The sequence below is a fragment of the Haliotis cracherodii genome, unplaced genomic scaffold (genome assembly GCF_022045235.1).
Source record: "Haliotis cracherodii isolate W230 unplaced genomic scaffold, xgHalCrac1.p SCAF_9, whole genome shotgun sequence".
Classification (NCBI taxonomy): Eukaryota; Metazoa; Mollusca; class Gastropoda; order Lepetellida; family Haliotidae; genus Haliotis; species Haliotis cracherodii.
In genome coordinates, this window is record NW_027266343.1 from 21,907,422 (window position 1) to 21,929,826 (window position 22,405).

Here is a 22,405-nt window from a genome sequence, read left to right on the forward strand (position 1 = left end):
CGCCACAAGTTTCACTTTTGTTTATCCAAATCGTACGACATGTTTGTGTATGTAATAACCTTTACAACATGTCCTGGTCAGATGGTTGATAAAACGATTATAGTTCTCAGATTGTTGGGAGTCCAAAGCAGGTCCAGTTAAATCGTTCAGATTACACATTCATATTTGAGGAAGTAAATCCCATTATAACTCTTGGTAAAACAATGACGAATATGCGGCTTACTGTGTTAGATATACTGTAATGTACTCCTGGATGTATAGTACAGCAGTCATGTTCAACATCTGATTTCAGCATTGGATACGTATAGTTGTGTACGAATACTTAAAACAGCGCGTAAAGCATTGCCTTTATCTTATCGTAATTGATTGGGATAATAATAAATATGAGAAAAACACAGCTTATATTATAATAAAATATGATTTCCATGTTAACCAAGCATCGGTATCCATGGATGAATGGTTTTCCCATTTACTGCATTATTAAAAGGCGAGCGTAATGATGAGGAATCATGTTGGCAGTTAGATTATAACTGTGACTTTGACTTTGATGAAATGGATACTGGTATTCTGGACTCAACAATTACGAAGGAGAAAATTAGCATTGTTATCAATGAATTAGAAACTTCAAAGTCATCTGGTGAAGATACTTTACTACCTGAATTCTTCAAGCACTCAATGGATGCAGTGTTGCCATACTGTTAAACTGTTGTTTAACATATTGTTTGACTCATCTATTTTTCCAGACAGCTGGAATACGGCAGTGAATGTACCCGTGTATAAGTAAGGTGATTCTAAAGAGCCTAACTATAGAGGAATATCTCTTCTCAGCACATTTAGCAAATTGTATGCATCAATATTCAATAACATATTAACATTCTGGGTTGATTCTTATGACACAATAATGGAGTCACAAGCAGGTTTTAGGCAAGGTTATAGCACTGTTCATGTTCACCCTCCGAGCTATTATTCAGCGTTATTTTCAAGAAAGAAAGGTGAGCTTTATGGCATATTTCAGAAAGGCTTTTGATCTTGTTGACAGATCCAAGCTATGGCTTGTACTGAAATGTAAGAGGCATTTCGCCGAAAATACTTAATGCTGTCACATCCATCTATACGTGTGTAAAGGGCCGAGTACGCGAATACAAGATTTTGATTGTCCATTTGGTGAAAGACAAGGGTGTGTGTTTTTAATGAGTTAGCTTTAGAAATCGGATCAAACTTTGAACATAGGATACAGATGCATCTGGATATTATACAACTATTTCTATTATTATTTGCAGATGACGAAGTGCTACTTGCAGATTCTGTGTATGGTTTACAAAAACATTTTGGAGTGTTTCTATGAAAGTCACCAGATATCTGTGAACTTAGAAAAAAACGAAAAATGCTGTTTTTAAAAATGGTGTTATACTATCCAGACATAAAAATGGTATTTGTATGGCACTCAGCTTGAAACTATTTCATTCTACAAATAGTTGGGTGTTTTTTCACAAGATCTTTATCACGGCATCAACGTGTTGGTAATGCTGCTATACAAGCGAAGAAGATTCTTTGTGGTGTATCCAATTCCTTGTATATGATTAAGCCACTGCAAAATTATCTACGTTTTATAATTGTTGATACCAGGATTTGTTTTATGATTTCAGTCAGGTTTTATAGATAGAGGTAAAACATTCATTACATTATTTAGGGTAACTGTCCCACGTGTATGTATATACGTAAGGTCCCCGACATAAGGAGGTGTTAATTGACATTTGTGGATAGTGCTATAGAGATTAAGAGTTCTGCCCGGAGGGGGCTTATGATAGGAGGGGATACGCCGAATAGTTGCTGAATATACTAAACAGACAAAGGGCATAGAATGTCGGTGCACTTGGAAACAAGTTGAACCAATTAGGCATTTAGATCAATGAAATTTTAAATTAGGTATTTAGATCAGTGAAATTTTAACTAAAAGTATTGAAATGTTTTGCACTATTTTGAATGAAAGTATTTTAAATGATTTGCACTATAATTATATTAATATATGTAGATGACATCATAATATTTCTTGAAATGTTTCCAGAACAATTAAAACCCCAAGGCAGTATTCCAAAAGATCAAAGAAGCAGCACTCTCTCGAAAACCAAGCAAATGTAAATTCGCGACAAAACTAGACATCTATAATTAAGGCATATTTTCAGCAAAGATGACATCCCTTTGGATCCTTCAAATATATATTAAGTCCCAGGGATCCTATCCCCTAAAAATGTCCACGACATACGTCATTTCTTAGGTTTGACCTGTTATTTATCGCAATCATATGGCAAACTTCTCTGATATCGCCTCCACTCACAATTGCAACCTTCTGAAAAAACACGCATTTTTGCGAATGGTCCAACAATTGCCAACAGGCAATCGAAACGACAAGGCAACCCCCATCCTTGCCATTCGACCACAACAAACCCTCCATCCTCATAACTGATGCATGTCCAACTGAAATAGGGTACATTTAGGCCAACTTTATTCCCATGGAATAACTTGTAATGATGTTATTATAATTAATTAATTCGTGCCTTTTGACAATACAAGTATCTTCCTTGACATTGGTCCAGATCAAGGATACCTTGTCCAAGGCTACAATACAGTGACTTATATATGTTCTCTTGAAATAGAAGATTTGAAATGATTTTTAATAAATAATAGTTACAGACATAATGCCTCTCATGGGCATGTCTCTCTGTCAAAGATTATGACTTTGTAAACGAAATACTCTATATTGATGTTCAGGTGGCCGAGACTTTTTATTGAGGCTGAGTTATTTTTTCTACAGGCCGATGGAGGCAGATTTTTTTATGTTCACAGAATTATGAGCTGTTATGGGTTCTCTGAGATGAGTGCGGCCGAGTGCCCTCGCGCGTGAGCCACGTAACGGTATAGCGAGACAGCGGTAGTGCTATAGCGCGTCAATTGAGCTGTTGGTAGAGGGCGAGCCGCGCCCATTAAACTGCTTGGTTGCAAGGCCAAATGGACTTGTTCAGTTTTGAGTCCATTCTGTTACTAGGCCGTTTTGACTACAATTCAATAAAATGGGCCGTTATCACCAATACGACTGGTGCATTTTGATTGGAATCCAACCCCATTACCATGCCTATCCAAAGGAACTCGATGATAGCAGAGACCATATAGTCTATGGTCTCTGATGATAGCGTGTATGACATAATATATTCGTATAGAAAAAAGACACCCTTTTATACAGACTATATAGAGGTGTGTGATTTGTTTTCTCTATACACGCTATCATCGAGTTCCCGTGTGCCTTTCCACGTGAATTAGAAAGTGTGTTCCGATTGCTATGCGATAGAATACGATGATATCCGAATGCACCAGGAAGTCATAATGTAAACAAACATGAGCGACACGGATATAGAACAACGAGTCACGACGTTTGCTTTGTATCACGATTTCTGAATGTATCTAATTCTGGTAACTGATGTCTACTGCTAGTTTGGAATACATTATATCTCGGCATTGTCAGACTCAGACCAGGTCGAAGTTATTCACGAAGCTGCCAAAGGGAACGGTAACAGCCCTGAGCACAGACGAAGTGAGGATTTCGTGATCATGTTTGTATGTGTTATATGGGACTGGGTGATTCGCCAGGCTGCTGTGTATCCTGTCTGTGTGTATTTTGCAGGTCGTGTATAAACAGTAATTTCTGGCCAAGAACCGAACGAAACACGACAAACCTTACTAGTTCTACCAAGAGTCTAAATACAAGATGAAGTTCAAGACTGTGAAAGAAGGGGAGCAAGCTGTTGTCTACAATCACCTTGGAGAGGGGTCTCTCGTGATTGGACCACAGAGAGTAAGTCGGCAGAATGCTTGCCTCCTCATGTCCCTGCTATACAGCCGTGTCATCAAAGTCTGCATGCCACCAAAGTCTGTGCATATGTTTACATGGCGGAATTTCTTAAATTAGACTCCACAGATATTCACCAACAAAATGAAATAAGTAATTGCTCATTGCAAACAATTTCCAGATTACCGCCCCAAAACACACAAACATGATAACATTATAACAAACATGCTTGTTAAAAAGGGTTCTAAATGTATGAGACGAAGAAGTTCCCTGTCTTTGCGATGTGTTGTCACAGGAGGTCTTCCAGATCTGGGATGGTCCTGTACATCACCGGTCTGAGCATGTTTCTCAACTAAATGGCTTACGACAGTGTGATGATATCCCAAATTCCGACCAGTGGCATTCCAAGACATTTGTGCGTTATGCATGCCGATTATTTGCCATCTTGTGGCGTTTGATAATCGCCTTCGTGCCATGGTCACACAATGTCATGGAATCACTGTTTGAAACCGAGGTTAAGAAAGCAATTTTAATGTCCGGATATACTGCTTTTAGAGACACCCGAGGGTAGCATGCTGCACGGGCATACCATGCATGGCACGTGAGCTTTCGTCACGCATGACTGATTATATCATCTCGAGAAAACATTATTCTTCCTGTTATTATATCTTTCATGACTTTTGCAAATATTGGGACCAAACAATAATGAAATATTTTTGGGTGTGCTTAACTTTTTTCTTTGTGTATATTTGCATCTTTATCTTTGTATGAACCCAAACTTTTTTGTCCATTGGCTTTATCTTCCCGAAAAACCTACCCATTATCATTATATGATCATAAATGTTATATCCACTTGAGTACTGATAAAATGCTCACCCAGTGTTACATCATGCAGTAAAGCCTCTGTGCCGGGGATAATCAGTCACTGTTGATCCTTCAGATTTATCTGTTCCGGAAGCGCCTGCACCTTCTGGACCGCTACACAGCTGATGCCAACCAGTATCTTGTGATGAAAGACAAGGATGGTGTGGTGAAACACAAGCAGGGGTATGTGTCCACGGTATAGGTTTTCAGCATGCATGTTGCAATAACACCACACCTCCCCATCAGATGTCCATCTAGACATAAACATGTGCCTTTTGCTATTTAGGAATTTAAATTTTTTTATCATGTTCCATGACCACAGCTCAGGTTCAAATGAGGGTTTGTTTCTGGGGCATAACTCAAAAGCTGTATACATGAAATGGGATGGGGATATAGGAATGGCATCTTCCCGAGGCAAGAGAGTTAACTGACTTTGAAAGTCCAGTTTCCATCCTTGCCTTCCATCCTTCATCAAATATCTATTGATACTATTAATTTTATGTACCATGTTGTGGATGGTTAGTATATAGTATGATTTATCATATATTCAAAATGTTTGTAAAACTGTTGGCCAGTGGTATATTTTTGTATTGATCATGTTGATATTGCCAGACCGTGTGAGGTTTTCTTCAACCCTCTGATTCTCGACTCCATCAAGACAGAAAATGCATGGAAGCTGGATGCCAACCACATGGTAGTGGTCTACAAGAGGCTGAAGGACAGCGATGTTCAGCGTCGGGTCATACAGGGGCCCGTAGTGTTTGTTCCCCAGGCAGAAGAGTGGTAAGAAGTTCCGTAGCTGGATCTATTGGATTGACGTACCAAATTTATATTCATCACAAAACTATAGCTGAACCACTAACCAAGCAATACTATGAGACTGTTGTAGTATTCTCCTGTGCTGTTTGCAGGATGCACACAATCAAGTGGCCCGCTAAGACTATAAGACTGTTGTAGTATTCTCCTGTGCTGTTTGCAGGATGCACACAATCAAGTGGCCTGCTAAGACTATAAGACTGTTGTAGTATTCTCCTGTGCTGTTTGCAGGATGCACACAATCAAGTGGCCTGCTAAGACTATAAGACTGTTGTAGTATTCTGCTGTGCTGTTTGCGGGATGCACATAATCAAGTCGCCTGCTAAGACTATAAGACTGTTGTAGTATTCTCCTGTGCTGTTTGCAGGATGCACACATTCAGTTGGCCCGCTAAGACTATAAGACTGTTGTAGTATTCTCCTGTGCTGTTTGCAGGATGCACACAATCAAGTGGCTCGCTAAGACTATAAGACTGTTGTAGTATTCTCCTGTGCTGTTTGCAGGATGCACACAATCAGGTGGCCCGCTAAGACTATAAAACTGTTGTAGTATTCTCCTCTGCTGTTTGCAGGATGCACACATTCAGTTGGCCCGCTAAGACTATAAGACTGTTGTAGTATTCTCCTGTGCTGTTTGATGGATGCACACAATCAAGTGGCTCGCTAAGACTATAAGACTGTTGTAGTATTCTCCTGTGCTGTTCGCAGGATCCACACATTCAGTTGGCCCGCTAAGACTATAAAACTGTTGTAGTATTCTCCTCTGCTGTTTGCAGGATGCACACATTCAGTTGGCCCGCTAAGACTATAAGACTGTTGTAGTATTCTCCTGTGCTGTTTGCAGGATGCACACAATCAAGTGGCCCGCTAAGACTATAAGACTGTTGTAGTATTCTCCTGTGCTGTTTGCAGGATGCACACAATCAAGTGGCCTGCTAAGACTATAAGACTGTTGTAGTATTCTCCTGTGCTGTTTGCAGGATGCACACAATAAAGTGGCCTGCTAAGACTATAAGACTGTTGTAGTATTCTCCTGTGCTGTTTGCCGGATGCACACAATCAAGTGGCCTGCTAAGACTATAAGACTGTTGTAGTATTCTCCTCTGCTGTTTGCAGGATGCACACAATCAAGTGGCCCGCTCAGACTATAAGACTGTTGTAGTATTCTCCTCTGCTGTGTGCAGTATGCACACAATCAAGTGGGCCGCTAAGACCATAAGACTGTTGTAGTATTCTCCTGTGCTGTTTGCAGGATGCTTACAATCAAGTGGCCCGCTAAGACTATGAGACTGTTGTAGTATTCTCCTCTGCTGTTCGCAGGATGCACACATTCAGTTGGCCTGCTAAGACTATGACTGTTGTAGTATTCTCCTATGCTGTTTGCAGGATGCACACAATCAAGTCGCCCGCTAAGACTATAAAACTGTTGTAGTATTCTCCTGTGCTGTTTGCAGGATGCACACAGTCAAGTGGCTCGCTAAGACTATAAGACTGTTGTAGTATTCTCCTGTGCTGTTCGCATGATGCACACATTCAGTTGGCCCGCTAAGACTATAAAACTGTTGTAGTATTCTCCTCTGCTGTTTGCAGAATGCTTACAATCAAGTGGCCCGCTAAGACTACAAGACTGTTGTAGTATTCTCCTGTGCTGTTTGCAGGATGCACACAGTCAAGTGGCTTGCTAAGACCATAAGACTGTTGTAGTATTCTCCTGTGCTGTTCGCAGGATGCACTTAGTCAAGTGGCTCACTAAGACTATAAGACTGTTGTAGTATTCTCCTCTGCTGTTCGCAGGATGCACACATTCAGTTGGCCCGCTAAGACTATAAGACTGTTGTAGTATTCTCCTGTGCTGTTTGCAGGATGCACACAATCAAGTGGCTCGCTAAGACTATAAGACTGTTGTAGTATTCTCCTCTGCTGTTCGCATGATGCACACATTCAGTTGGCCCGCTAAGACTATAAAACTGTTGTAGTATTCTCCTGTGCTGTTTGCAGGATGCACACAATCAAGTGGCCCGCTAAGACTATAAGACTGTTGTAGTATTCTCCTGTGCTGTTTGCAGGATGCACACATTCAGTTGGCCCGCTAAGACTATAAAACTGTTGTAGTATTCTCCTGTGCTGTTTGCAGGATGCACACAATCAAGTGGCCTGCTAAGACTATAAGACTGTTGTAGTATTCTCCTGTGCTGTTTGCAGGATGCACATAATCGGCCCGCTCAGACTATGAGACTGTTGTAGTATTCTCCTCTGCTGTTTGCAGAATGCTTACAATCAAGTGGCCCGCTAAGACTACAAGACTGTTGTAGTATTCTCCTCTGCTGTTTGCAGGATGCACACAATCAAGTGGCCCGCTAAGACTATAAGACTGTTGTAGTATTCTCCTGTGCTGTTTGCAGGATGCTCACAATCAAGTGGCCCGCTAAGACTATAAGACTGTTGTAGTATTCTCCTGTGCTGTTTGCAGGATGCTTACAATCAAGTGGCCCGCTAAGACTATAAGACTGTTGTAGTATTCTCCTGTGCTGTTTGCAGGATGCTCACAATCAAGTGGCCCGCTAAGACTATAAGACTGTTGTAGTATTCTCCTGTGCTGTTTGCAGGATGCTTACAATCAAGTGGCCCGCTAAGACTATGAGACTGTTGTAGTATTCTCCTGTGCTGTTTGCAGGATGCACACAATCAAGTGGCCCGCTAAGACTATAAAACTGTTGTTGTATTTTCCTCTGCTGTTTGCAGGATGCACACATTCAGTTGGCCCGCTAAGACTATAAGACTGTTGTAGTATTCTCCTCTTCTGTTTGCAGGATGCTTACAATCAAGTAGCCCGCTAAGACTATAAGTCTGTTGTAGTATTCTCCTGTGCTGTTTGCAGGATGCACACATTTAAGTGGCCTGCTAAGAATATAAAACTGTTGTAGTATTCTCCTGTGCTGTTTGCAGGATGCACACATTTAAATGGCCCGCTATGACTATAAGACTGTTGTAGTATTCTCCTCTGCTGTTTCCAGGATGCATACGTTTAGCTGGCATGGCAGTGACCTGGACAACCAGGGCCGGATGATCCCCGCATACAACAAGTTCACCCAGCTCACAGTCATCCCAGATCAGTTCTATTATAATGTGAGTAGGAGTAGATCCCTCCTAGCAAATCTGTTTTTCCTCTAATGTGACAGTGACGTGAGACCCTGTGCCCCCTGATGTGACAGTGTCGTCAGACCCTGTGCCCCCTGATGTGACAGTGACGTCAGACCCTGTGCTCCCCAATGGGACAGTGACGTCAGACCCTGTGACCCTGATGTGACAGTGATGTCAGACCCTGTGACCCTGATGTGACGGTGACGTCAGACCCTTTGCCCCCTCATGTGACAGTGACGTCAGACCCTGCGCCCCCTGATGTGACAGTGACGTCAGACCCTGTGCTCCCCAATGGGACAGTGACGTCAGACCCTGTGCCCCATGATGTGACAGTGATGTCAGACCCTGTGCCCCCTGATGTGACAGTGATGTCAGACCCTGTGCCCCCTGATGTGACAGTGACATCATACACTCTGCCCCCTGATGTGACAGTGACATCAGACCCTGTGACCCTGATGTGACAGTGACGTCAGACCCTTTGCCCCCTGATGTGACAGTGACATCATACACTGTGCCCCCCGATGTGACAGTGACGTCAGACCCTTTGCCCCCTGATGTGACACTGACATGAGACCCTGTGGCACCCGATGTGACAGTGACGTCAGACCCTGTGCCCCCTGATGTGACAGTGACATCAGACCCTTTGCCCCCTGATGTGACAGTGACGTCAGACCCTGTGCCCCCTGATGTGACAGTGATGTCAGACCCTTTGCCCCCTGATGTGACAGTGACATCATACACTGTGCCCCCTGATGTGACAGTGACGTCAGACCCTGTGCCCCCTGATGTGACAGTGACATCATACACTGTGCCCCCTGATGTGACAGTGACATGAGACCCTGTGCCCCCTGATGTGACAGTGATGTGAGACCCTTTGCCCCTGATGTGACAGTGACGTCAGACCCTGTGCCCCCTGATGTGACAGTGACATGAGACCCTGTGCCCCCTGATGTGACAGTGACGTCAGACCCTTTGCCCCCTGATGTGACAGTGACGTGAGACCCTGTGCCCCCTGATGTGACAGTGACATGAGACCCTGTGGCACCTGATGTGACAGTGACGTGAGACCCTTTGCCCCCTGATGTGACAGTGACGTCAGACCCTTTGCCCCCTGATGTGACAGTGATGTCAGACCCTGTGACCCTGATGTGACAGTGACGTGAGACCCTTTGCCCCCTGATGTGACATTGACATCATACACTGTGCCCCCTGATGTGACAGTGATGTCAGACCCTTTGCCCCCTGATGTGACAGTGACGTCAGACCCTGTGCCCCCTGATGTGACAGTGATGTCAGACCCTGTGCCCCCTGATGTGACAGTGATGTCAGACCCTTTGCCCCCTGATGTGACAGTGACATCATACACTGTGCCCCCTGATGTGACAGTGACGTCAGACCCTTTGCCCCCTGATGTGACAGTGACATCATACACTGTGTTCCCTGATGTGACAGTGACGTCAGACCCTGTGCCCCCTGAAGTGACAGTGACATGAGACCCTGTGGCACCTGATGTGACAGTGATGTGAGACCCAGTGCCCTCTGATGTGACAGTGACATCAGACCCTTTGCCCCCTGATGTGACAGTGACGTGAGACCCTGTGCCCCCTGATGTGACATTGACATCATACACTGTGTTCCCTGATGTGACAGTGACGTCAGACCCTTTGCCCCCTGATGTGACAGTGACATCATACACTGTGCCCCCTGATGTGACAGTGACGTCAGACCCTTTGCCCCCTGATGTGACAGTGACATCATACACTGTGTTCCCTGATGTGACAGTGACGTCAGACCCTGTGCCCCCTGAAGTGACAGTGACATGAGACCCTGTGGCACCTGATGTGACAGTGACGTGAGACCCTGTGCCCCCTGATGTGACAGTGATGTCAGACCCTTTGCCCCCTGATGTGACAGTGACATCATACACTGTGCCCCCTGATGTGACAGTGATGTCAGACCCTTTGCCCCCTGATGTGACAGTGACATCATACACTGTGCCCCCTGATGTGACAGTGACGTCAGACCCTTTGCCCCCTGATGTGACAGTGACGTCAGACACTGTGCCCCCTGATGTGACAGTGACATGAGACCCTGTGCCCCATGATGTGACAGTGACGTCAGACCCTGTGCCCCCTGATGTGACAGTGATGTCAACATCCGTTACATTAGAGTGTGTGTTGCAGGTTCGAGATGTGCGGACAAATGATGACACCATGATCACAGTAAAGCTGATGTTGTTCTACTCCATCGTAGATGTTGTGAAGATGGTAGGTGACAACACAACTCTAACAGAGTATGGGGAACGCCTCCAAGCTCTCAATTATCACTTGTCATGAGTTTATGTTTTAATATCTAACATTGAACAAATCTTATAATAAATATTTGATTGATGTCATGGGAAATTCTCATTGCAATATTACCATATATTGCTGTGTATAAGACAAGTTTTTCGACCTAGAAATGAGGGACTTTCAAGGGGGCATCTTATACACAGGGTTGAAGATTTTGATGTTTTTCCCCCAACACAAAGACATTACTGTGAGCACCTAACACCAGAAATACCATGGATACAATAAATACATACTGAAGTACACAAACTAATCATGTAATTACACTGTCTGGTTGTAAGAAGTGTTCATTGTATATCTGGACTTATGTTTCTAATCTATTTTATTAATTTTATTCAAAATTTCATTCAATATTGTTTACATTCATTTCGGTGAAATTGCATGTGAAGTGATCTGAAGATCGCACAACTCATCGTTATTTACAGCAACCATGGTTAGATTACCGCTACTGAAGCCTTGAAAAAAACTTTAGTGGATAGAGAATGGACACATTTATCATAAATATCATACGTTGACTCACCAAAAGTCATATTTTTTAAGTTGTTTTTATTGCAAATGTAGGGATTGTGTATGCGCAGGTGATGTGCTTCATTCCGATTCACTTTGCAGATGGGGTATAGAAATTAGCATTGATTTTAAAGGTTTGTACAGGGGGTCGGTCGCCTTATACATGGGGTTGCTTTATAGACGGCGATATACTGTATACATAATGTATGAAGATTATGTCCTTATCCAATATATTCAAGGCTTAATTGTGTATGATATCTGTAGTACTACGAATTTGTTACCTTTCTAAAATAGTATCATGTCTTTCTGTGTGTGATAATAATGAAAGCTATTGTATTGGTCTGTGTAATTGAAAGGAATGAAGTTGAACTATAGCCTCATGTACTTGCAGCTTGACACAACCCACGACCCCATTGCTGACCTCATCAAGTAAGTTGTCGTGTCACCCACATTTCAATGATGACAGACAACTCTGGACGTAACACACTCAAACAGAGTCAGGGTCATTCTATAGAGGATATTTGATGTGTCTACTGAAATGAGCTTTCATTGAGTGCAGTGGAAAAGAAGATACAGCATATTTTACGAGACACATGAAATGTCGTATTTATTATATATATCTTCATTTGTTGTTGATAGTGTTTACAAAAATTACCCAAAACAATTAAAACATAAAATCTAAATTCTCCCTACTGTACACATAGACCTTTTTCACACATGGCTTCCTGCAAACAAATAAGATACATGTATAGTGCCCATTTTCAAAAATGATTAAAAAAATAATAAACTCCGTAAAATGCTTAAATTAATTTGATTTAATTTACGCACTGCTGAGAGTTTATTTCACACCTTCTGATTTAATGAATACTCCTTTTCTGTTTGAGGTCTTTTATCTAACTTACAAGCACATTAAAACGTCAAATTTAGACAACAGATATGGCGCCAAACAAAACTGGGAGGTGCAATTGCTAAGCAATGATTTTTAAGCATGGCTGTTAAAATAGGAAGAGTTTCAAACAAATAAAGTAGAGAAGAGCTTTTATCAATTAAATATTTTACTGGATAACTGTTAACACGGAAATGGAAATGTTCTTTAGCCTGGCAATGCTCTTCACGCACTGGCGGGCAACTTCGTTACCGGTAGTACTGGCAAATTGTTATTTTCACTGCAGTGAAGATATACCAGTCCTGTCACTGCTGTGAAAATATCACTTTTCTAAACTTTAGATATCTGTCTCTCACACTAAGAATATTACAAAGTTGGCATGTCCATTTATGTGACGAGTTCTTGTCCAAGTTGAAGTTCTAGTTTTATATATTTCGGTTAGAAAAATATATATTATGTGTACTATGACTTTAAGTATATACTAGCCAGATGAACTATTCCTCAAAGATGTGGGACTGCTGTGTTTATTGGATCCTTTTCTTCTTTCAGCGCAGTATGTGCAGATGTCATTGCCTTTGTTGGAAAGCTCAGGTACTTGCTCAACTTGTAATGTTACTGCAGTCACGTGTTGATCTCCCTGAGGGGACAGGTCAGAACTGGGCCCCGGCAACCTATAGATGGATTACGAGTAGAGGTCAGAACTGGTCCCCGGAAACCTATAGATGGATTACGAGTAGAGGTCAGAATTGGTCCCAGGCAACCTATAGATGGATTACGAGTAGAGGTTAGAACTGGTCCGAGGCAACCTATAGATGGATTACGAGTAGAGGTCAGAACTGGGCCCCGGCAACCTATAGATGGATTACGAGTAGAGGTCAGAATTGGTCCCAGGCAACCTATAGATGGATTACGAGTAGAGGTCAGAACTGGTCCCCGGCAACCTATAGATGGATTATGAGTAGAGGTCAGACTCACTTGATTGCATTTTATCACACAAGGATGTCATGGCTCATTCATCATAATATCAATCACTGAGTTGTCTGGTCCTGACTTGATTATTTACAAACTAATGGCTGGAGTATGCCTGAGCATGATGTTAAACAACAATCAAAGAAACTAATCGTGTTGCTCTTCTCAAGTTTGTTTCACATGTTATGATTGTCAGTTACTTGTTACTCTGTTACACTTGATGAAAATAGTTCATTTATCTTGACTTGATAGTGTCCTACGTTGTGGAATTGCTTTTAATAATATGTTATGGTTTTAACCTCCATACGTAATCCTATTTGTGAAGTGTCATGTTTGTGTTGCAGCTATGAGGCTTTTCTTGAGAAATCTTGCATATTGAATGACCTTGGAACATACACTCAACTGATCCACCGCTCAGAAAGGGTTGGTTTTAACATTGGCAAGGTGGTGTACAGGGGCTACCATTCCAGCGACCAGTTACAGGTATGTGTACATTATACTAGACAGTAACTACCTAACATGGTCTGCATAAGAGTTGAACCAGAGTCACCAGGTCTCCACTAGACTCGAACCAATCTCACATGGTCAGCACTAGACTTGAACTTGTCTCACATGGTCGGTACGAGACTTGAACCAGTGTCACATGGTCGGTATGAGACTTGAACCTGTCTCACATAGTCAGCACTAGACTTGAACCAGTCTCACAGGTCTCAACTAGACTTGAACCTGTCTCACATAGTCAGCACTAGACTTGAACCAGTCTCACATAATCAGCACTAGACTTGAACCAGCCTCACATAGTCAGCACTAGACTTGAACCAGTCTCACATAATCAGCACTAGACTTGAACCAGTCTCACATAGTCAGCACTAGACTTGAACCTGTGTCACATAGTCAGCACTAGACTTGAACCAGTCTCACATAATCAGCACTAGACTTGAACCAGTCTCACATAGTCAGCACTAGACTTGAACCAGTCTCACATAGTCAGCACTAGACTTGAACCAGTCTCACATAGTCAGCACTAGACTTGAACCTGTGTCACATAGTCAGCACTAGACTTGAACCAGTCTCACATGGTCGGCATGAGACTTGAATCTGTCTCACGTAGTCAGCACTAGACTTGAACCAGTCTCACATAGTCAGCACTAGACTTGAACCAGTCTCACATAGTCAGCACTAGACTTGAACCAGTCTCACATAATCAGCACTAGACTTGAACCAGTCTCACATAGTCAGCACTAGACTTGAACCTGTGTCACATAGTCAGCACTAGACTTGAACCAGTCTCACATGGTCGGCATGAGACTTGAATCTGTCTCACGTAGTCAGCACTAGACTTGAACCAGTCTCACATAGTCAGCACTAGACTTGAACCAGTCTCACAGGTCTCAACTAGACTTGAACCAGTCTCACATAGTCAGCACTAGACTTGAACCAGTCTCACATAGTCAGCACTAGACTTGAACCAGTCTCACATCATCAGCACTAGACTTGAATCTGTGTCACATACCCAGAACTAGACTTGAATCAGTCTCACATGGCCAGCACAAGACTTGAACCAGTTTTACATGAGCAGACTTGAACCAGAAAAAACATTGCTTCATTTATGTCAACACAATAATGTTTCATGTGATTACACTGCTTCATCAGCATGTGTACCATGCTTGAACCATTTGGCACAGACTATGTCTTAGCTACATAAAATCCAATTGCAGGCAATGCAGAACAATGCCATAGAGTCCCGAACGCAGATGAGGCTAGAGGCTGAGGTGGAAGACCAAGAGCAGAAACTGTCCCACTTCAAGCTGTCCAAGGAGCAGGCCAGACTGAAACACAGTAGGTAACTCCGTCCCACTTCAAGCTGTCCAAGGAGCAGGCCAGACTGAAGCACAGTAGGTAACTCCGTCCCACTTCAAGCTGTCCAAGGAACAGGCCAGACTGAAGCACAGTAGGTAACTCCGTCCCACTTCAAGCTGTCCAAGGAGTAAGCCAGACTGAAGCACAGTAGGTAACTCCGTCCCACTTCAAGCTGTCCAAGGAGCAAGCCAGAATGAAACACAGTAGGTAACTCCGTCCCACTTCAAGCTGTCCAAGGGGCAGGCCAGACTGAAACACAGTAGGTAACTCCGTCCCACTTCAAGCTGTCCAAGGGGCAGGCCAGACTGAAACACAGTAGGTAACTCCGTCCCACTTCAAGCTGTCCAAGGAGCAAGCCAGAATGAAACACAGTAGGTAACTCCGTCCCACTTCAAGCTGTCCAAGGGGCAGGCCAGACTGAAACACAGTAGGTAACTCCGTCCCACTTCAAGCTGTCCAAGGGGCAGGCCAGACTGAAACACAGTAGGTAACTCCGTCCCACTTCAAGCTGTCCAAGGGGCAGGCCAGACTGAAACACAGTAGGTAACTCCGTCCCACTTCAAGCTGTCCAAGGGGCAGGCCAGACTGAAGCACAGTAGGTAACTCCGTCCCACTTCAAGCTGTTCAAGGAGCAGGCCAGACTGAAACACAGTAGGTAACTCCGTCCCACTTCAAGGTGTCCAAGGAGCAGGCCAGACTGAAACACAGTAGGTAACTCCGTCCCACTTCAAGCTGTCCAAGGAGCAGGCCAGACTGAAACACAGTAGGTAACTCCGTCCCACTTCAAGCTGTCCAAGGAGCAAGCCAGAATGAAACACAGTAGGTAACTCCGTCCCACTTCAAGCTGTCCAAGGGGCAGGCCAGACTGAAACACAGTAGGTAACTCCGTCCCACTTCAAGCTGTCCAAGGGGCAGGCCAGACTGAAACACAGTAGGTAACTCCGTCCCACTTCAAGCTGTCCAAGGAGCAGGCCAGACTGAAACACAGTAGGTAACTCCGTCCCACTTCAAGCTGTCCAAGGAACAGGCCAGACTGAAGCACAGTAGGTAACTCCGTCCCACTTCAAGCTGTCCAAGGAGTAAGCCAGACTGAAGCACAGTAGGTAACTCCGTCCCACTTCAAGCTGTCCAAGGAGCAAGCCAGAATGAAACACAGTAGGTAACTCCGTCCCACTTCAAGCTGTCCAAGGGGCAGGCCAGACTGAAACACAGTAGGTAACTCCGTCCCACTTCAAGCTGTCCAAGGGGCAGGCCAGACTGAAACACAGTAGGTAACTCCGTCCCACTTCAAGCTGTCCAAGGGGCAGGCCAGACTGAAACACAGTAGGTAACTCCGTCCCACTTCAAGCTGTCCAAGGGGCAGGCCAGACTGAAGCACAGTAGGTAACTCTGTCCCACTTCAAGCTGTTCAAGGAGCAGGCCAGACAGAAACACAGTAGGTAACTCCGTCCCACTTCAAGCTGTCCAAGGAGCAGGCCAGACTGAAACACAGTAGGTAACTCCGTCCCACTTCAAGCTGTCCAAGGAGCAGGCCAGACTGAAACACAGTAGGTAACTCCGTCCCACTTCAAGCTGTCCAAGGAGCAAGCCAGAATGAAACACAGTAGGTAACTCCGTCCCACTTCAAGCTGTCCAAGGGGCAGGCCAGACTGAAACACAGTAGGTAACTCCGTCCCACTTCAAGCTGTCCAAGGGGCAGGCCAGACTGAAACACAGTAGGTAACTCCGTCCCACTTCAAGCTGTCCAAGGAGCAGGCCAGACTGAAACACAGTAGGTAACTCCGTCCCACTTCAAGCTGTCCAAGGGGCAGGCCAGACTGAAACACAGTAGGTAACTCCGTCCCACTTCAAGCTGTCCAAGGAGCAGGCCAGACTGAAACACAGTAGGTAACTCCGTCCCACTTCAAGCTGTCCAAGGGGCAGGCCAGACTGAAACACAGTAGGTAACTCTGTCCCACTTCAAGCTGTTCAAGGAACAGGCCAGGCTGAAACACGGAGTTAACACAGAAGGTAACAGTATTTAATAGTCAAGTTTACTGTCACAGAACAGTGTTTAATGGTCATGTTTACTGTCACAGAACAGTGTTTAATGGTCAAGTTTACTGTCACAGAACAGTGTTTAATGGTCAATTTTATACTCTTACAGAACAGTGTTTAATGGTCAAGTTTACTGTTACAGAACACAGTATGCATGAAATGAAGCAGAAGCATCAACAAGAGGTGCAGGAACTGAAACAAACCCATCACCTGGAGTTGGAGCATCTAAAACACACTCAGGATTTGCAAATAAACAGCCAGAAGACCCAAGCTGACCTGGGTAGGTCAATCTTTAAGTACAACCTCACCTGGTGCTTCATAATCATGCTTAGCACAAGGCAGGTTTGGGACTCTACTCTTGAAGTAGTACAAATCAAACAACATAAAACTGAAACAGTCAGTGTTTACGCTTCATTTTCTGCCCTGTCCCTATTCTTGTGACTGTTGGTGTCAGCAACTCCCTCAACATCCTGCAGATCAGAGTTCCCCTTGTTGTACTGGCTCTGTCAAATGTGTATCGCAGGTCAGGAATAGTTACGTTCATCATACACCAAAGTTAGTCATTTGTGTCTGTACTGGAATTCCAGGCAAGAAACCATGTAAGGATAATGTATTACTTCTGACCCAATCATGCCCACATCTTAACTTTAGGAATCCACTGATTGCTTGGGTAGTACAGTTTAATGGTGAGGCTGTGTAATCTGCATGTGATTGTGATGTCTCTGTCTTCAGATCACAAGAGTGCAGCTAACCATCAGAAGCTGCAATACTTGACCCAACTGCAATCCCTGGGGGTCAACCTTGACCAGTATCTGGTCAGTCAGCAGCAGCCTCCCATCAGAGAGGAGATACAAGTCATCAAGATGTAGATGTCATGACATGGTAGATGGTGGTGTTACTCACATCATATTGCTATGTTCTCCATATGGTCATGAGATATGGCTCATATCACACAACACCCATCAATATCTGACATTCAGTGCATGCATAATATGCAAAAACTATGAAGTGTCATCTTCACAAATATATCAAATGTATTAAAAATATGTGGTACTTGTTGCTTTTTCCCATTAGATGTGCAACTTATCATGTTTCTGTTCAACTCTCAGTACATAAACATGACTGGACTGTACAGCTAATGGTGGCAGCTGACCTGTATGGCCATGGTATAACAGCTGCACTGTAAACTTGGTACATAATGGCTGGATTATATAACCATGGTATAACATCATCACTGTCAACTTGGTACATAATAGGTGGATTTTATAACCATGGTATAACAGCAGCACTGTCAACTTTGTATAGCAGCTGGATTATATAACCATGGTATAACAGCTGCACTGTAAACTTGGTACATAATAGCTAGATTATATAACCATGGTATAACAGCTGCACTGTAAACTTGGTACATAATAGCTGGATTATATAACCATGGTATAACAGCAGCAGTCAACATTGTATAGCAGCTGGATTATATAACCATGGTATAACAGCAGCAGTCAACATTGTATAGCAGTTAGATTATATAACCATGGCATAACAGCAGCACTGTCAACATTGTAAAGCAGATGGATTATATAACCATGGTATAACAGCTAGATTGTGAAACGATGGTGTAACAGTTTTGTAAACATGGTATAACAGATGGAATATATAATGATGGTATAACAGCAGCACTGTAAACATGGTATAATAGCTTGTATATATAATGATGGTATAAAAACAGCACTGTAAACATAGTATAATAGCTGGAATATAAAATGATGGTATAACAACAGCACTATAAACATGGTATAATAGCTGGAATATATAATGATGGTATAACAACAGCACTATAAACATGGTATAATAGCTGGAATATATAATGATGGTATAACAACAGCACTGTAAACATGGTATAATAGCTGGAATATAAAATGATGGTATAACAACAGCACTGTCAACATGGTATAATAGCTGGAATATAAAATGATGGTATAACAACAGCACTATAAACATGGTATAATAGCTGGAATATAAAATGATGGTATAACAACAGCACTGTAAACATGGTATAATAGCTGGAATATATAATGATGGTATAACAACAGCACTGTAAACATGGTATAATAGCTGGAATATATAATGATGGTATAACATCAGCACTGTCAACATTGTATAGCAGTTAGATTATATAACCATGGTATAAAAGCAGCAGTCAACATTGTATAGCAGCTGGATTATATAACCATGGTATATCAGCACCACTGTCAACATTGTATAGCTGTTAAATTATAGCACCATGGCATAACAACAGCACTGTAAACATGGTATAATAGCTGGATTATATAACCATGGTATAACAGCTGGATTGTGAAACGATGGTGTAACAGTTTTGTAAACATGGTATAACAGCGGGAATATATAATGATGGTATGACAACAGCACTGTAAACATGGTGTAACAGCTGGAATACATAATGATGGTATGACAACAGCGCTGTAAACACGGTGTAACATCGTCACTGTATAAATGTGTATAACTGATGCACCGAATGAACATGGTAGACATGAGGAATTGCATGTAGCTTGTGTAATACGTATTATAAATCTTTGATTGTACATGATACAATTGTATTATAAATGTGTCTGTGATGAATTACTTTCCAATATAATCTTTGCATCATGAAATCAGTACACTGGCTTAAACTGCATTATCCATTAACTGGGAGTAGCCCTGCCTGTGACATTTATGAACAGTTATCAGCAAATGGCAACACCAAGAATGAAGTGTATCAGATTATAACAGGGTTGCAAAGTGGTCAACAAATCTGTACTATGCACTGGCACTCCGCTACTATCCGACTCCAGAACCTCCAGTTAGAATGGTTCTTGTGGTCACGGCAATACAAATCTCTAAAGTGTCATTGACTAGAAAAGTGTTTGCAAAGACAGAGCAGCAGAGTCTTCACCACCATTTCCTTAAGTAGACACAGTTTATGGATAACAACTTCTTTAATTACTGTAAAGGCGACGTCACAGTATAGATCCTTAAACCATTGTCAAGCAATATATGAAAGAAAAGAGGACATGATCTACATCTGCAGTACATCCTCAAGTAACGAAAGTACAATGCCTTCAGCTTCCCTAATCTGATGCAATGACCCCAGTGTAACAGGCCGAAACATCCCCCTGGCCTGGTCTTTCCCTGGGAAGTAATTGAGGTGGGGAAGGTTCTGCCTGGGCCCTATCTTTCATCTCTTGACTCCACGTACCCTTGGCTAGTTCTCCTCATCATGGGCCAGTTCTTCTTCAGTGTGGCCAAACCTTCCCCAGGTGTTCAAACATGTATTGACACAAGGAAAGAGGTTCTGATGGCCAAGTTTCTCCCCCCCCCACCCATCTTCACAATTTCTTCAGGAAAACTATACTTTATATATTTCTCATATCTTTTGAAACTTCATTTTCATATATTCATCTTCAAATATGTTAGATATTGTTAGAAAAATGTAAAACGTTTCTATTTATATAAGTATGGAAAATGAGGATGTAAAGGTTAATGTTAAATGATGAGCTTGTATGCTGCAAGTGATATTCATAATGTTTCTGTAAGTCTTTTGTATTTATTTCACTTGCTATTTTATAATCGTTTAATTGAAATAAACATGGAAATATGATGTAACTCAAATAGAAGATGAGTTTAGTTAGTTTAAATGATTGTAGCACGTTGTGATGAAGGAATAAAACCCTGATTATAGGTTATGAAATATGAGATTCTCAACAAATCAAATGTGAATCAACTAGTCATGTTTTTGTACAAAATTTGTCAAAATAAATAAATGGAAACTGTTGTGATAAAAAGTGTTACCTTCAAACACATGTCATTTGCATTGATACATGATTTAACATTTAGGATATTCCAAGTATTAAATGTAATGTTTACTAAAAAATGGTCATGCAATATTGTTTTCATTGGCTATTGTTATATCACCAATGATGTTATATATAAAACTGTTTCATTCGTATCATCAGGGAGAATGAAGTTACACTGATGATGACGTCATGTAACAGCCATTGTGACATCAGGTGACAGTTACATTGGTTATGACGTCATCCAAATGGCAGGGGATGGTCCACGGGTTTTGTGCAGCTACATGGCAACCAAATGTGCTTGTGATGTAATATTTATGTTGTATTTAAGGCATGATTGAATTAATGAATAAACTGTTTTATTTTAGTTGTTTTCCTTTGTCTATTGTATATGGATATTGTATAAAAAGGCTAAATTGTAACATGTTTAGATGTGCACTGTCAGGTATGCGGGGTAATTCTGGGATATTTTTTTTGCTGCTTGTGCACTCGGATTCAAGCTTGCAAATATTCCGTTTGTCCAATATATTGTCCTTTGCGCCCCATGCAGGTAATTACATAAATGTTCGATGTGATCTGAGTTGTTCTGCCAGAATGTTATTTATGTCATCACCAAGGTCTTGGGCCCAGCCTTCCCAGGGGAAAAAACTGGCCAGGGTAAGGTTTAGCCTGGCGCACAGTACTTCAAGTCGCCAGTCTATCAATTATGACCATGGATAAACTGAAATGCTCATGCTTTCTTGTCTAACAATGTTTAGTCATTTTTTTGTGTGTGTGTACGGCCACAAACCTAAATGTGAAGTTGCCCTTCAATTACAAGTAATAGATATTTGATGAACAGAAGCAGGGGCTTCACAGGAGATAGAACATATGTTATCCCCATATTCAGTTTAAACAACAGGAATATGACATTTGTTTCAAATTGGAACATCACAAAGCCCTAGCTACCAAGTACATAAGTCATATCTGCAGGAAAAGGCATATATCAAATTGATATGTTGATGGATGGGCTCTGAACCTCACACAAGAGGAATTGTGTAACACTGATATCTTTTGTTGTTGAAGTTACATGATGTCATAGAGGTATAAAATAAGATAAAATCAATAACCCATCTATACTGTCATTCAGCTTGTATTTGTCTTAGGGTCAGTCTAGTCTGGAACAAATTATATATTGTCTTAGGATGTCCCAACCATCTTAGTGCCTGGCCGTCAACTGGCTTTGTACCCCACTCAGCGCCACTTTATGATGACGTCACGGTTCAAAACCGTCTCATGATATGCTACTT

At 42.3% G+C, this 22,405-nt stretch overlaps 1 protein-coding gene across 1 annotated transcript; it reads left to right on the plus strand.

Annotated features, from left to right (window-relative positions):
* The first annotated feature begins 3,319 nt into the window (after nt 1-3,319).
* Nucleotides 3,320-21,566, plus strand: LOC139452870 (uncharacterized). Its single transcript, XM_071234510.1, has 11 exons — nt 3,320-3,847; nt 4,782-4,888; nt 5,318-5,488; nt 8,535-8,646; nt 10,845-10,928; nt 11,908-11,945; nt 12,952-12,993; nt 13,716-13,854; nt 15,090-15,210; nt 17,411-17,548; nt 18,001-21,566. Exons 1-11 carry the CDS (start codon nt 3,761-3,763, stop codon nt 18,135-18,137), a joined length of 1,176 nt encoding a protein of 391 aa, XP_071090611.1. The 5' UTR covers nt 3,320-3,760; the 3' UTR covers nt 18,138-21,566.
* The last annotated feature ends 839 nt before the right edge of the window (nt 21,567-22,405 follow it).

Excerpts from the sequence above, each read along its gene's own strand:
- LOC139452870 (XM_071234510.1), top strand. The coding sequence starts at position 3,761 with ATGAAGTTCAAGACTGTGAAAGAAGGGGAGCAAGCTGTTGTCTACAAT. Across the intron at positions 11,946-12,951 it reads CCCATTGCTGACCTCATCAA|CGCAGTATGTGCAGATGTCA; the intron begins GTAAGTTGTCGT and ends TTCTTCTTTCAG. Across the intron at positions 15,211-17,410 it reads GCAGGCCAGACTGAAACACA|AACACAGTATGCATGAAATG; the intron begins GTAGGTAACTCC and ends TTACTGTTACAG.